This window comes from Chrysochloris asiatica, unplaced genomic scaffold (genome assembly GCF_000296735.1).
Source record: "Chrysochloris asiatica unplaced genomic scaffold, ChrAsi1.0 scaffold00023, whole genome shotgun sequence".
NCBI lineage: Eukaryota > Metazoa > Chordata > Mammalia > Afrosoricida > Chrysochloridae > Chrysochloris > Chrysochloris asiatica.
The window spans coordinates 17039383-17054300 of record NW_006408541.1 but is presented as its reverse complement, the minus strand read 5'-3'; the positions used below and the strand labels follow the sequence as shown (position 1 = coordinate 17054300).

General features: G+C 49.6%; 1 protein-coding gene across 3 annotated transcripts in view; it reads right to left on the bottom strand.

The window, feature by feature from the left end:
* Positions 1-326: 326 nt before the first annotated feature.
* ELMO2 (engulfment and cell motility 2) overlaps positions 327-14918 on the bottom strand; it is a 34494-nt gene continuing 19902 nt past the window's right edge. For 2 of the 3 annotated variants that reach the window (XM_006839226.1, XM_006839224.1), the window contains 11 exons: positions 9394-9516; positions 8983-9117; positions 7626-7730; positions 7425-7533; positions 6905-7041; positions 5927-6090; positions 5712-5824; positions 5525-5632; positions 4191-4273; positions 2097-2174; positions 378-710 (listed from right to left, as the gene is read on the bottom strand). In XM_006839226.1, the coding sequence (XP_006839289.1) occupies positions 510-710; positions 2097-2174; positions 4191-4273; positions 5525-5632; positions 5712-5824; positions 5927-6090; positions 6905-7041; positions 7425-7533; positions 7626-7730; positions 8983-9117; positions 9394-9516 (1356 nt within the window). In that variant the 3' untranslated portion in view covers positions 378-509. Of the gene's footprint in view, positions 711-2096; positions 2175-4190; positions 4274-5524; positions 5633-5711; positions 5825-5926; positions 6091-6904; positions 7042-7424; positions 7534-7625; positions 7731-8982; positions 9118-9393; positions 9517-14918 lie in introns of all 3 variants that reach the window. The other variant, XM_006839225.1, reaches the window with a different exon arrangement.

The following is a 14918-nucleotide window of genomic DNA, read 5'->3' as shown; positions in this document are numbered from 1 at the left end:
ATGGAGAAGACAAAAGAAAACGGCCCAAGGCACCTGCCAAGCAAAGGCCATGGCCAAAGCCTCTACTGAGACCCAGACACACACAAACAGTCACTCTAGGGTTCTCTGAGCGCCCAGCGCACCCGTCTTCTTTAAGCAGCCTTCCCCGGCCAGGTCCAGCTCAGCTGGGGCTCCAGTCGACCAGAGAGCCAGTGCAGGAAGAAAAGGTGAGCAACTGTTGTCAAATCCAGCTCAACAGGCAGTTTCTGGGGCTGGAAGGCAGGGGCCTCTGCCTTTCGTCCCTGGCAGCCTGATCCCGGGCCTCATGGTGACAGGAGGCAGAGCAGTGCCTTAGTGACTCTCAGCTGACAGCGACCGAGAGGAGCTCTGCTTGGTCAGAGGAATGACTGCCGTTGATTGGCCACCATGGTCACTACAGATTCTGTACAAACAAAAGCCAAGGCACCAGACTGTGAGTGTCACCTGGGCCCCAAATCCCTTCCCGGGCGCTGTGGCCTCCAGCGCCAGGCTCAGCCGTAGTGATAGACGAAGTCATAACTGCTGGGCTCCTTGGGCACTGGCGGCGGCGCCTCAGGGATCTGGATGTTCTCTAGGTCCAGGAGCCGCAGCTTCATCTCCATGCTCAGCAGCGTGTCCAGGTCACTCTTGGTCAGCTCACTGGACATGTCCTTCCCCAGAAGGGCACTGAGGCCATCAATCCAGATGCAGTACTGTGGGCAGCAAGTTACCAATGTCACCTTGGTGGCCACTGCTTGGCAGGAGGGACCACCAAGTTCCCTTTTCTGAAGGGACTCCAGATACTACAGTAAGCATGAGAAAGCTGACTTAGCACAGACCTGGGACACGGACATCTGGCACAACAGAACTGATAAACTGGGAGACAATTGCTCCCAGGCTACAAATGTCTTCTGGCTTTTATGAGGGAATGAACACGAAAAGTCCTTAGAATAATACAAAATGAGATTTTTTTTTTAAAACGTGTAATTGATGAGTATGGAGAAAATAGGGTGCTGGTGGCACAGTGGGTTAATCACAGAGCTGCTAACCAAGAAGTTGGTGGTTCAAACCCACCAGCCACGCCTTGGGAGAAAGACGAGGCTGTCTGCATCTAGAAAGATTGACAGTCTTGGAAACCCTGCGGAGCTCTGGATAAGCTCTGTCCTAGGAGGTGTTATGAGTTAGAACTGTTCATTGGTAATCGGTTCTCAATGGGGGTATGTGGTGCTGCAGGATAAGGCACTGGACCGCGCAGTTCAAACCCACCAGCCGCTCCTCAGAAACCCTATACAGGGTCGCTATGAGTCGAAAATGACTCGACGGCACTTACCAACAACATCACCTACTTGAAGTTGTTCCTCCAGAGCAGTAGGGTTGTTACTGTTGGTAAGTGCTGTTGAGTTGGTTCTGATTCATAGTGACCCTGTTAAGGTTCCCGAGGAGCAGCTGGTGGGTTTGAACTGCTTATCCTATAGCACCACACCAGGACCCCAAATTAGTATGGTAGTGGGGGGCAAAGGTATTAGGTGAAAAAGTGGGGCACAAATAGGAATCCTAGTTTTCAGTTTCCCTGCTTGCTTGTCCTTAGCTCCATCTCAATAAAAACCCACCTGTGTCTCCTCTTCCAGAGGCCCCAGCCTGTGCCCACCACTGCCCTCAGTTCACCAGGCACTTAGGTCTTCACCACAGGAACGCATATCCTGTCTGGTAGTAGTTTCCAGTGCTGCCCTTGAATCTAGAAGCCCCTTGTCTTGCTCCAAGCCAGACTGGATCTACAACATATGACCGGAAGTCCGGCAGAGTGTGTGTGTGTGGGGGATCTGTCAAGTTCCCTTGGCTAGATGCCATAGGACAAATGAAAGGAGGAGATCCCTAGGTGACCTGACCTTTCTAATAACCTCCCAGGCTGCTCCAGAGGACGCAGGAGAGAGAGCCTGGCTCATGGGGAAGGGTGCACAACGTGGCAGACCCCTGGCCTCACGCAGCCTGCTTAACACACTGGCCATTTGCCTGGAGGAGGACATGCTTGTTCTGCCCACTCTTCGCCTCTAACTAAAGAGTCCCGGAGAGGGCTCTGTGGTCCGAAGCACGCTGCTCACCTCATACTTGTTGGGTGCAATGAAGTTTAAGGTCTCGTCAGGGTCATACAGGATAGAGAAAGCCAACTCCAGTACCTCCTGAAGGAGAAAGGGTCTCGTTACTCAGAGTTATGGAATGGGCTGGGTTCTATACCTCAAGATCTTGGCCAAAGTCCTAGTAACTTGGCACCACCATTGAAAAGTCTCAATTCAGACATGATTCATTAAGGGCCCCGAGCTGGATGCGGTTAGTGGTCATCAGTTTTAACTCACCCACTGCCTGCCCAAGTCACACCTCAGATGTGTTACTTTTTAAAACTGGAGAAGAGTCATTTTTCAAGACTCAGAAGACTGTGAATATGAGAGTCCATGACTGTATACTACCTTAAAAGCTCTATTATACATTATAAAGAGACTGTCCTCCTGTTTGTACTATGTTGTAAATGGCAAATAAAAACTGTAAAAAGTTTACCAATAAAGACAGCAAAAAACATTGTAGCCAAACATGGGACAATTTGAGCCTCAGCAAAACAGTAAGTATAATGGGCTGAAACAACTATAATTTGCTTAACTTTAAGACTTCTTGATACAAAAAAGCAAAACAAAACCATTCACACATACTCCCAGTGACACACATACGAAAACACATACGGACACACGGACACCCACACCACTGACACACATACAGACACACGGACACCCATACCACAGGTCCCTGTAGGGTGACATCAGGGAACTAGCTCATTATATTAGCAATAGTACAGTACCCAAGAGGGAAGGACCAAGCACTGCCCTGCCTTTCTGACATAAAAGGAACAATTGGGAAGCCAACGGTAACTGAAGGCAAGCTCCTCTTCAGAGATAGAGTGCAGCTAACAAATGGAATGACTGAGTTAGAACCTCACTACTGTGCAGACCTTAACTTCTGAATGGAAGGAGGCCTTGAGCATTAATGGCCTGCTTACATCCCAAAAAGGGAGACCATCAGACATTATGGGCCTCGTGAGAGAAGCACAAACTACCATCCAGGAAGTAGTGTCACCAGAAACAACAGTAGCAACAAAGCGTCAAACCTGAACTGGATCCCGCCTCTCAATCCTGTGTACAGATCTGGGGCAGAAAGCCCGTTACACTGTACCCTGGAGTCACAATCAGCAACCTTCAGACTTTGAGAAAGTACCAAACAAGCAACCTGATTTCTTTACTAATAAGCTGCAAAGTGGGTGGAAAAAAGGATGGAGGGAAAACTTATCAAGAAGGATCTTAGAAGACAGATCAACTCATGACTGTGTGGAACTTACTGGATTCTGATTTAACAAACAGTTGAAAGAGAGAGGGACAGAAACAGAATATGTGTGTGTGTGTGTATACAGATATTTTTAGAGAGAATAAATATAACTTCCATAAGACAATGGGCAGACATTCAAGCATCCGTGGACTAGTTCATGATATTAAACAACAATCTCTCTTTAGGTAGGACCACGGCTGTGTGAAACGAGTCCCTATACTTTAGAAATGCATACTAACTTTTTGAAAATGAAAATCACAGCATACTTGGGATCTGCTTCAGAATATACCTGCTCATCACTGAAAGACACGGTTAGGTTCCAGAGACCGGGCTAAAGCCAGTGTTACATGAAAATGGAGGATGACCACATCACTGCATGGCAGACAAATCACATCCTTACACAACTGCTAAACTGCTGAGAATCATGGGCCAGTCAAATTGACATGAACTCGCATTATTCCCACCGAGCACCTCAGCGTTCATTACTGCCACAAGTGTGCCCTTACTGCCCAGAACAGTCGATAGAAGATGGTTCACTGCTCCTGGAGCTGTGAGGTGTTGGATCATGAAACAGCTGTAAGTGAGGAGGACGTGGACTAAGTGGGAGGGACGAGGAGAGGACAGAATTAACCATGGTTGTTGAGGGTAGATGATGAGTGTACGAGGCTCTATCTACTTTTATGTTGTGTCTAAAATTACTCTTAACACACCATCCAGGAGTAATTGAAGGGGTAGGAGGAGAGGACTCTCCTAGAAGCCAGCACCACCGACTGGACTCTTCAGACCTCGCTGGGCCGGTGCCGCCCTAAGGTCACCTCTCCACTCACCTTGTTCTGCTTCAGAGCACTCTTCTCTTTCATGTGGGGACAGTCTTTCCCAGTGACAATGGCTTTAATGTCTGCAACAGGAACTGACAAACCATGCGCATTAGTCTCTGGAAGCTTCCCACTGCACTTGGTCCCTGTATCGGGACCAGGAAGACGCTCCCATTTTGAGGCTGTATTCACTCAAGGAGGGCAGCCTTTATTGTCCCCTTGTCCTTGGTCACTCAGGGAGGACAGCTTTTACTGTCCCCTCCTCCTTGGTCACTCAGGGAGGGTAGCCTTTACTGTCCTCTCCTCCTTGGTCACTCAGGGAGGGTAGCCTTTACTGTCCCCTCTTCCTTGGTCACTCAGGGAGGGTAGCCTTTACTGTCCCCTCATCCTTGGTCACTCAGGAAGGACGGCTTTTACTGTCCCCTCCTCCTTGGTCACTCAGGGAGGGTAGCCTTTACTGTCCCCTCATCCTTGGTCACTCAGGGAGGGCAGTCTTTACTGTCCCCTCCTCCTTGGTCACTCAGGGAGGGCAGTCTTTACTGTTCCCTCCTCCTTGGTCACTCAGGGAGGGTAGCCTTTACTGTCCCCTCGTCCTTGGTCACTCAGGAAGGACGGCTTTACTGTCCCCTCCTCCTTGACCTCTTGCTGTGGACCATGGTCAGGTGGAGCTGTGTCAGAGCAAATTCCCCAGGGAATGGGGCCGTGGAAATAGCCCTCACGTTCCCACCGCAGTGATGAGGGTGACAATGGCACCGTGGCAGCTACAGTCACATTCACTGCGTGTCAGACTTTTCACCCACTACTCAGTCACTCTTCCTATGACAGTTGTTGTTAAAGTGCCGTCGAGTCGGTTCCGACCCATAGCGACCCTGAACAGGGTTTCCGTGGCTGTAAATCTTTATGGGAGCAGAAAGCCTCATCTTTATCCTGTAGAGCAGCTGGTAGTTTCGAATTGCTGACCTTGCGGTTCACAGCCCAATTTGTAACCACTACGCTATGATTCCCATTTTATAGGAGGGAAAATAGCAGTGGGTAAGATTAACTTGCATAGAGAATTACTAGTCAGGGGGCAAAGTCACAATGTGAATGCAGACTGCCTTCTGACTTAGTCTTGTACCACCCTTTACAATCTACAACTACACTGGCACCTGTGATATCATTTGACTTTCCAACCACCTTGAGAGGTAGGCCAGGTGGAAATGATCTCTGACAAATGGGGAAACAGGTCCAGAGACGTAACTTGCCCAGGATCATAGAATGTGCATGAACACGCATCAGGGCCAGCGCTCAAGTCTCCCAACAATAAGTCCAGTTACGATGACACATCAACTGAGACATGAACTTACTTTTCTCCTGCAGGGATTCGAACGTCACCTCCCCCTGAGGGTTGTCATCCAGGTCACCATAGTGCAGAACCTTGTGGTTCAAGGCCAAGCGGCAGTACCAGAATCGTTCTGGAACACAGGCAGAAGCAGAGCGGGTTCAGGGGCTGGTCAGTAGGGGTCCTCCCAGTGGCCTAGGCCCTCCTCTCACCTTGCCTCCGGCGGTTCCCAATCTTCCGGAAGCTGCTACCCTCACAGAGCCGGTTGAGGCGCTGCTGCTTGATCAGCTCCAGAATCTCGGGCTGGATCTTCTCCCGTAGTTCCCTGCGTGGACCCACAGAGTAAGGAGAAGGAGAGTAAGGAGAAGGCCACCGGGCAGGGCTGCCGGCCGCCATCCTGGACCCACCCCTCTGGGCTGGCACTTACACGATCGGTGGGGACTGGAAGTCATCCTGACTCATCCTCTCCGACTGGCGCAGACGCAGGATCTCCGAGTAACTCAGGCTGCGCAGTTTGCTCTTGAACTGATCCAAGGAGTTGGGTTTGGAGGGCAAAGCCCGAGTGATCTGCTCTCGGACCACTTGCATAACCTATGAGGGCAAGAAGAGGGCAGCAGGCTTAGGCCTCTGCTCTAAGGAGTGGGCAGACCAGTGTCGTCAGCATCGCAGGCTTGAGCGGTATCGGCTGGGTGAATGAGTATGGCCTTCTCAAGGCCGCCTCCTTAGATGAGTATTTGAGCCAAATGACTGATGGTAATGAAGCACTGCTGGATGGATCAGGGTGTGGTGCTGGAGTCAGAGAGAAATGGAGGCAGCTTTGGTTCTCTTTCCTGAGCAAGTGGCTTCACATCCTCAGGCCTCCATCTTTCAAGTGGGAGAAAGGAAGAACAGTTGCCTGAGAGAGGCTGCTTTAGGACCATGTGCTATCTGGGGGTGCAGCTGGGTGCCTGGCACACTGTCCTGTCGTCAGTAAATGTGTTAGTTCCCCACAAACAACTGGTGCTGAAGAAAACTAGGAGCAGCAGCAGCCTGCAGGTGAAGTATGGCCTCACCTACGAGGGAGACTCTCCAGGTACAAACTCGACGTTCACAATGGCCACTGCTGGATGGTGGAATCCCAGACAGCTCTTTCTTCTTGATTTTTCCCAAACAGATACTGACTCCACTGGGTAAACGAGGGGGGACTAGGGCAGGAAGGGCAGCAGCTTGGTCGGCAGTGCTAAGTTTTGGACGCTTCTTGCTGTGCCGTCCTTTGCTCAAGGTTGCACAGTGAGACGGGACTGAGACTCTCCGCACAAGGAGCAAGCTGCTCTCCCCGCTCAGGGACAGCAGGGCTCTGGCCAGCTGTGTGCTGCCACATGGCCAGTTTGGCCTGTGGTCTGCAGAGAGGCTCCACGGCACTGACCTTGTTGAAGTCCTCTGCAGTGGCCCGCATCTCTTTCCAGGTCTTGTTCAACAGCTGGATGCAGATGCCAAAGAGCTCTTCAAATGCTCGATCGTGGGTAAAGAACATTGGATGGTAGTCGTTCCGCCCTTCATTTGCTGTGGAAGGAAAGAAACGAGAAGGGTAGAGCCCTGCCCGCAGAGGCTCCGGAACTTCTGCACCCGGAGTCCTGATGCACAGAACCAGACCGCGGCCATGCTGTCAGAGTATGAGACGGGCCTCTCTCCACTGCCCTGGTGTTCTCCAGGCATGTTCTCGTGCTCTGGCTCTGCCCTGTTACAGAGTCTGCTCACATGACTCGCTCAGACAGAGCAACAGCCGTGGTTCCCAAAAGTCCAGGTAAGGTAGCAGCTCAACTACGGATAGAAAGGTAATAAAGGCGTCCAGTACCATCAGCATCTAACTGCTGATGATCTCAAGTCTCAGCAGGCTTCGGTCACAAGAAATGGCTGAAGGAAGAGGGGGAGCTGCACAGACTTACGCAGTTCCCCAACCTGCAGGATCTCACAGAGCATCTTGGTGAGCTCGATGGCACTGCGGCCAAAAGGGCACTCATGCTTGTCTTCTCGGCTGCTGTTCTCCAGAACAATCTGTGGCAGGAGGAATGGAAGGGTCAGGGAGGGGTGTCAGGAAGGCAAGGGACGGGTCAGCAGGACACAGCAAGCCAGCTTCCCGCCTTTACCCGGATGTAGGTGTCCTGATGGACTTTAGCCAAGTACAGCATGTTGTCCAAAGCCAGCATTCCTGGAGGAGTCTGGGTAAAGTCCATTGCTGGATTGATATGGTTCTGGAAAGTAAAGATACGTGTGGGGTGTCACTTGAGGGGAAACTCCTAGAGACTGCCCATGTCCCGCCCCAGAATGGCACCATCACTTTGTGGGAGCCTCAAGCTCTGCACTGCAGCTGGCTCACGTTGGGCCTCTCAGCCTTGAGTATACTGCCTGGCACCTGGCAGGTGTGCCCTCAATGAAACCAACCCCATCCTCAAGCTGCACTCCATCCCAAGATACTCAGGCTCATTTCTAAAGGAACGTAGCTTCTCTGGTTAGAGGACTGAGGAGTCTCGGCCCGCTTTAGCTGACTGCTGGGCTCGTCTACAAACAGGTTGGTTTCAGAGGCCAAACGCGGACCTACTTGCCGCCACTAAAGCAGATCAAGCATCAAGGGCTCTTTTGACTTGAAAAACATCTGTGCCATTTTCTCTAAGGTCACCACCATGAAGGAGGGGACCTAAAGGGTCTGCCTGGGCAGGCCCTTTGACTTGTCAGGGAAGAAGGTCAAACACAGCTGCATTTTGGGGTACTCAGACACTTAAAATGAATTTTGCTCAAAGATATGGTTTTTGTTTTTGGTTTCTGAGAGACGCTAAAACCTTGGAAACTCCCCAGAAATTCAAGTGTCTTTGGTGAAGCTTCTAGACCATGCCTGAGGGTTAATGCTATGATATAACTCAGGTAGGGGTTTCCCAGGCCAGAAAGACCCACCTTGTAATTCAAGCAAGCACGCTTACGTAATGAGGCCCTAATAAAGGCTCAGAAGCTCCATGGGCTTCCTGGGTAGAGAAAGACATGCTAGTGCGTGCCGTCCCATTCCGGGATAGGAAAGTTCCGGGTTAAGACCCTTGCCAAAGCTTGCCTTGTATGTCTCTTCACTTGTATCCTTTTAGCTATAACAAAACTAATACATAGCACTTTTGTCATGTTAGCAAATTAGTGAACCTGAGGTAGTGGAAGCCTGCAGGTCAGGAGTGAGGAGGGCTGGGAACCCCCAAGTTTGTAGCCAGCAGGACAGAAGTGAGTGGGCCTGGGGTCCCACTGAGCTTATGAGCGGCATCCTGAAGGGATACTGAGAAAACCCTGAATATGCAGCCAGGACGCCAGAAGGGAGGTGTTGTGGGGACTCAAGAGCTGGGTGGGGAGGGTCAGAGGAGGAAATTTACACGAGTAACGGGCTGAGAACAGGACGGGACCAGAACCGAGAGTCTGCTGTCAGAGAAGTGACAAGTGGGCCTGGCCTTGGCTTCCCACGCGGGAACTTACGGTGAATCCCAGCATTTTGTAGTCTTTGGTGTACATGGCTTTGCGCTTTTCAGTCCCACTCCCGGTGACACTGCCAGGGTCGGACTCTGCGTCAAATGCAATCCTTCTCAGCTCGAATATAATGTCTCTCTGAGCCTGAGGGCGAACAGACAAGGCAGCGGTCAGCCGAGCAGGAGAAGCCCGGGAAGGCAGTGGGCCAGGCCTCTCTGGGCCCCTCTCCTAGGAGGGGTCACAGCAGGACAGCTGGGTTTGACCCACAGAAAGGCCCCTGCAGGAGCCCATCCTGGGAGGCCCAGGATTCCCAGAGCAGGCCCAACCCACTCTATAAACAAAACTGAAGCCCAGGACCTGCTCCGTTCATGTCTCTGGAATGCCTGCATCCATAGAAAACGGTCCCCACCTAGTACCTACTTGGTCATTGGGGTCCATTTTGGTCATCATCCTCTCCTCTAAGAGGTTAAAGGTCAGGACTTGCAGGACATACAGCTGATGGGCCATCTCAGTTTTGATTGGGCGGTTCCCTCGGATCACGTGCTGGAAAAAGCAGACAGAGCACAGGGTGGCATGATTTATGTCGGACTATGTCTTTGGCGGAAGAGCTGCACCATGCCCACAAAAAGGAAAGTGTACCGGGCAGGGAACAGAGCTTTCCTCGGTAACACAGGGACTTCACATTTCTGGGGAGGGGCTAGATTCAAGCAGATGCTCCCCTGAGGACCCCAGAGGGCACCACACGGCTAGGAGAATAGAGGGCAGGGGCCTCATCCTCCCCACAAGGTTGGGAGATGTGCCCTGTGAAGATTATGATAAAGGAAATCAGTAGCAGGATCCTACTCCAAACAGCACCCCAGGACCACTAAATCCTAGACAACAGCTAGAGGGCCCGCAGAAAGAGCCCACTGCAGACCGGGGCCGAACAGGGTTTGTTTCCTCACAAAAGAAAATGTCTAGACGAGAGTGGCGTCAGCACAGAGGCTGCAGAAAGGGCATTTCCTTACACATCTGCATGAAGGGCAGCAGCTGACTCCTTAGCCCGCTCTCACACACTGCCCCCGCCCTCCTCTCTGTCATTCTGTGTCCTCCCGTCGGTCTGTCCCTCTGATACTTCCTGAGGGGACCTCTTTTTGTCTCACAGGCTATGCCTCCCCCAGCTCTCCTGATGAGCAGTGCTGGATGACACGTTCATCTCCCCGGCAGCCTCTTCTCAGCCCAAACACCCTCTGTCTCACCCGCCACTTTGGGTCCTGTCACTCCCGTCCCTTCTCATCCACAGTGAGACTCTGGCCCAGATTCCCACTTGCAGCCTTATACTGTCCAGCTTTCACTCTCCAGAGCTGTGCTGTGAATATGGAAGCCACTAGCCAAGTGTAGCTATTTGCATTTACATCAGTTAAAATCCAGTTCCTCACTTACACTGGCCACTTTCAAGTGCTCCACAGTCACACGTGGCAAGTACAGCTCTAGAACATTCCCCCATCACAGAAAGCTCTATCAGAGAGTTCGGCTCCAGACTTCTCTAATTCTTGATCCTGTCTGCTAGCGCATGCTCTAACTCGAGATCAGCTCTCTATGTGGCCTGGTTCTACATCAATTTCTTTAGACTTGGCGCTTCCATTATGGGACCCACTAGTCCCATGTATCTAGTGAATGGTGGCTAGTTCACACCGAGATGTGCTGCAAGTGGAAACCTGCTCCGGGTCTTGAAGTCATCATATGAATAGAGAAAATGTAAAGTATCTCATTCAGAGGGTTTGCTTTTTTTTTTTTTTGTAATATTGGTGATGTACTGAAATGGTATCATTTTGGATACATTGAGTTAAATAAAATATATTGCTGAAGTTCATTCCACCTATTGCATGCTCTTGCATGTTACTGTTCCTTAATGTCACTTAACTCACTGTTGTCGAGTTGATTCCAACTCACGCTGCCCTAAACAGGCTGCCACATCTTTCTCCTGTGGAATGGCTGGTGTGTTCAAACCACCAAGCTTTCTGTTAGCAGCAAGTGCTTAACCACTGCACCACTAGGGCTCTTTAAGGTCACTAAGAGGACATCTAAGTTTGCCTATGTGGCTCGTATTGCATTGCAAGGGACGGTGCCACTCTAGACCTCTTCCTTTCACTGTGGGACTCCACAGCGCTCTCGTTTTCTGCCTCTAGGTCTGCACTGCCCACTCCCAATGCAGTAGCCACATGCCACATGTAGACACTTCAGTTTAAATGGAAATGAAATAAAAACTTCACTTCTCAGTCACAATGGAGATAGTTTAAACACCCAACAGCCACTGGTGGCTAGTGGCTACCACTTTAGACAGAACTTCCAGCAAGTTCTACTGGAAAGTCCTGCTCTCCATCTCTCTCTGTTAAGTGTCGTGGAGTTCGTTCTGACTCATAGTGACCCTGTCTAGGGTTTCCAAGGAGCGGCTGATGGGTTTGAACCACTGACCCCTCTTGTCTAGTGTGTGTGAATGCATCTGAGCTCGCTCTCTGCCCCCTCCTGACTCTGTGGTTGTCTCCAGCCTCCGATGACCCTGTGCATGCATTCCTTCTCTAGAGCATGCATGCCCTCACCCTAACTTGGTCCCTGTGTGTCTCTCCACCTCCCCACACTTGCTTTCCATTCTCAGCTCTGCTCCTCCCCCTTCCCTCAGTTTCCCTCCCCTCCCTCTTGCTTCCCTCAGTGGTGGGTCTTTTCCTTCCTCCTGCTACTGTTTCCCCCAATTAGGATAAATATTAATGTATATATAAACAACAATAAACAACACCAAGTCAATCCCAATGCACAGTGACTCTGTATAGGGATTCCCAAATGTTTACCAGAGCAGAAAGCCTCTTCTGTGTCCCAAGGAGCTGCTGGTGGGTTTGAACTGCTGACCTTGAGCTTAGCAGTCCAGTGCTTACCCTACAGCATTACCAGAAATCCTTCAATATATATATATATATGCTGTTGTTGTTAACTGCTGTTGAGTCGATTCTGACACAAACTTGAGATGCTGTATAGGGGTTCCAAGGCTTTAATCAATAATCGTGGGAGAAAGCTTCATCTCTCTTCCATGGAGTGGCTGGTGGGCTCGAACTGCCAAGCTTGTAGTTAGCAGTCCACAGCTACCATGCTCTTATACAAGGATGAGTCAAAAATTATCTGCACTCACGTTATCTTAAAATGTTTGCCCACAGCTGATGACAACATTGAGCGCGCATGTGAAATGATTCTGCTGGATAGACCAGTGACTATGGATTATGTGGCAAATCATCTGCAGATGAGGCATGGCTCTGCCTATGAAATCATCCACCACAGACTTGGGTTTCAAAAAGTTTGTACGAGATAGGTAAGGAAACAATTCACACAAGAGCATAAACAGAAGCGTGTGCATATCTGCCAACAAAATTGGGACCAATACTCGAAGGAAGGCAAAAGTTTCTTTTAAAAAATCATTACTGGTGACAAAACATGGATTCATCACTACGAGCCTGAGAGTAAATGGCAGAGTACCCAATGGAACCTCCTCAATCACTGACCAAGAAAAAGTTCAAAAGTCAACCATCAGCTGGAAAATAATGCTTACAGTTTTCTGGGATTCTCAAGGGCCAGTATTGGAACACTATCAGGAAAAATGCTCAACAATCCACAGTGCTCGGTACAGTGAGATGCTCACTGAAGAGCTGAAGCCTAAACTTCCGGTTAAACATGGAGGACTGCTGTCCAAGGGTACTGAGCTCAGTCTTGACAATGCACAGCCACACACCTCTGCAAAAACTTCCTGTTGAGGTATTACAGCAGCCTCCCTATCGTGCAGATCTGTTTCCTCTGAAAGCAGCCGATTCAAATCTGATGAAGACGTGAAGACAGCGGTGCTTTCGTGGCGTGCTGCTCAGCCTGAAACACTGTTTAATAAGGGAATACGAAAGCTTGTTGATAGATGGACAAAGTGTATTGAAAAGCAAGGAGATTACGTTGAAAAATGATGTATCTGTGTTTTCTGAAAGTTGACTAAAATAAATTCTACAGCCAGAGTGTGGATAAATTTTGAATCACCCATGTGTGTGTGTGTGTGTGTGTGTGTGTGTGTGTGTATAGATCGATAGATACAGATACACATATGCATATATATGTATGTATATACACATACACACACATGTATGTATGTATGTATCTATTTATCTATATACACATACGTATATCTATTTTGGTATGTGCCGTAGAGTCAGTTTCAACTCATAGCGACCCTGAACAGGGTTTCCGAGGCTGTAAATCTTTACGGGAGCAGGAAGCCTCATCTTTCTCCCGTGGAACAGCTGGTAGTTTTGAACTGCTGATGTATATATATATAGATACATACATATACAGGAGCTCTGGTAGCGTAGTGATTACAAATCGGGCTGTGAACTGCATGGTCAGCAGTTTGAAACTAACAGCTATTCTGCGGGAGAAAGATGAGGCTTTCTGCTCCTGTAAAGATTTATAGCTTCAGAAATCAGGGTTGCTATGAGTCGGAACCAACTCCACGGCACATAACAACAACAATATGCACATATGTGTGTATATTCCAGAACAAAACCTTTGCCATTCCAGCCACTCAGCCAGGTGCAATTCAGGGACACCATTACATTCACCATGCTGGGCAGCCTTGCCACTATCCACTTCAATGGCTCTTATCAGAAACTCAGTACCCATTCCTCCCTGTCCCTGGTTCCCTGTAACCACTCATCAACTTCTGTCTCTATGGATTTATCTATTCTAGAAACAAAGGAGCTTCCAAAAATTTGTAGAAAAATTCCATTCTCTTTTCATTCCATTTTTCCATGAACTTTCTGAAGCTCTCGTATTGCATAAAGGTGAAATCACATGGCATTTGTCCTTTTGTGTTTAGTTGATTTCACAAAGACACTTTCAAGGTTCCATTGTGTTGGAGCACGGCTCAGAACTCCATTTCTCTTTTGGGCTGAGAGGCAGTCCAGAGATGTCGGGACCATGTTCATGTGTCTAGCCGTGTTTTCTCTCCTCCAGGCTCCTGCTCTGCCTTGCTCCGTGCTGTCTACTCTCTGCCCTTCTCTCTGCGGTTTCCTGATCTCTCCCTGCCTGTCTCTCTATATCCCTCCCTCCTCACCTCTCCCCACAATTCACAGAACAGCTTTAGGGGGAGACAGAAAACGTGATCTGGTCTTCATTCACTTGAATCCCCCTTTCTTATGCTTGCTGACATCAGGGCTGGAAGGTAATCAGGTACTCTGGCTGTCAAAGTGCAGCTCCACACAGGTAGATTATACTTGCAAATGTCATATGAAGTCTTACTTGCATGTTGAGGCCTCAGTTCTCTGGTTTGACTTGGTGAAAAGCCCTGGACTTTTGTAAGCATACCCTTCACTATTTCCTGAAGCGTGGCAATGAGTGGACTCTGCCTGTTTACGAGATCTGCCCATAAATGAGCCTCAAAGCTCTCACCTCCTTAAGGTAAATAATAAGTCTGAAAGGGAATTAAATTTCCCCCAGGAGGCAGCCTCCCTCACATGTGCTCAGGAGTGTAGACAGGACTGCACGGCCCTGTCACCAGCTCTGATGTTTGCTTGGGACCCTTGTGCTATGCCGGCGGTTGGCTGTGACCAGGGCTGTGCCCAGTGGGGGAGAGTCAGCTCTGCAGGGTCAGGTCTGGGGGACTCTGCATGTTTTGAGTGGCTTCGTAGCTTTGTGTGCAGAGCAGGCTTCAGAATCCCACCACCTTTGCATCCTACTCATGGTGAAAGAACTGTCAGTATGAGCAGAGTGCTAGGCAGTGTATATATATGATCTCATTTAGTTCTCCATCCAGATGAGCCGAGTTAAGTGAATTGCCCGAGATTAAAGATTGGTAAAAGGCAGAGCTTTGGTAGCGTAGTGGTTATGAATCGGGCTGCTAACCTCAAGGTCGGCAGTTTGAAACTACCAGCTGTTCCGCAGGA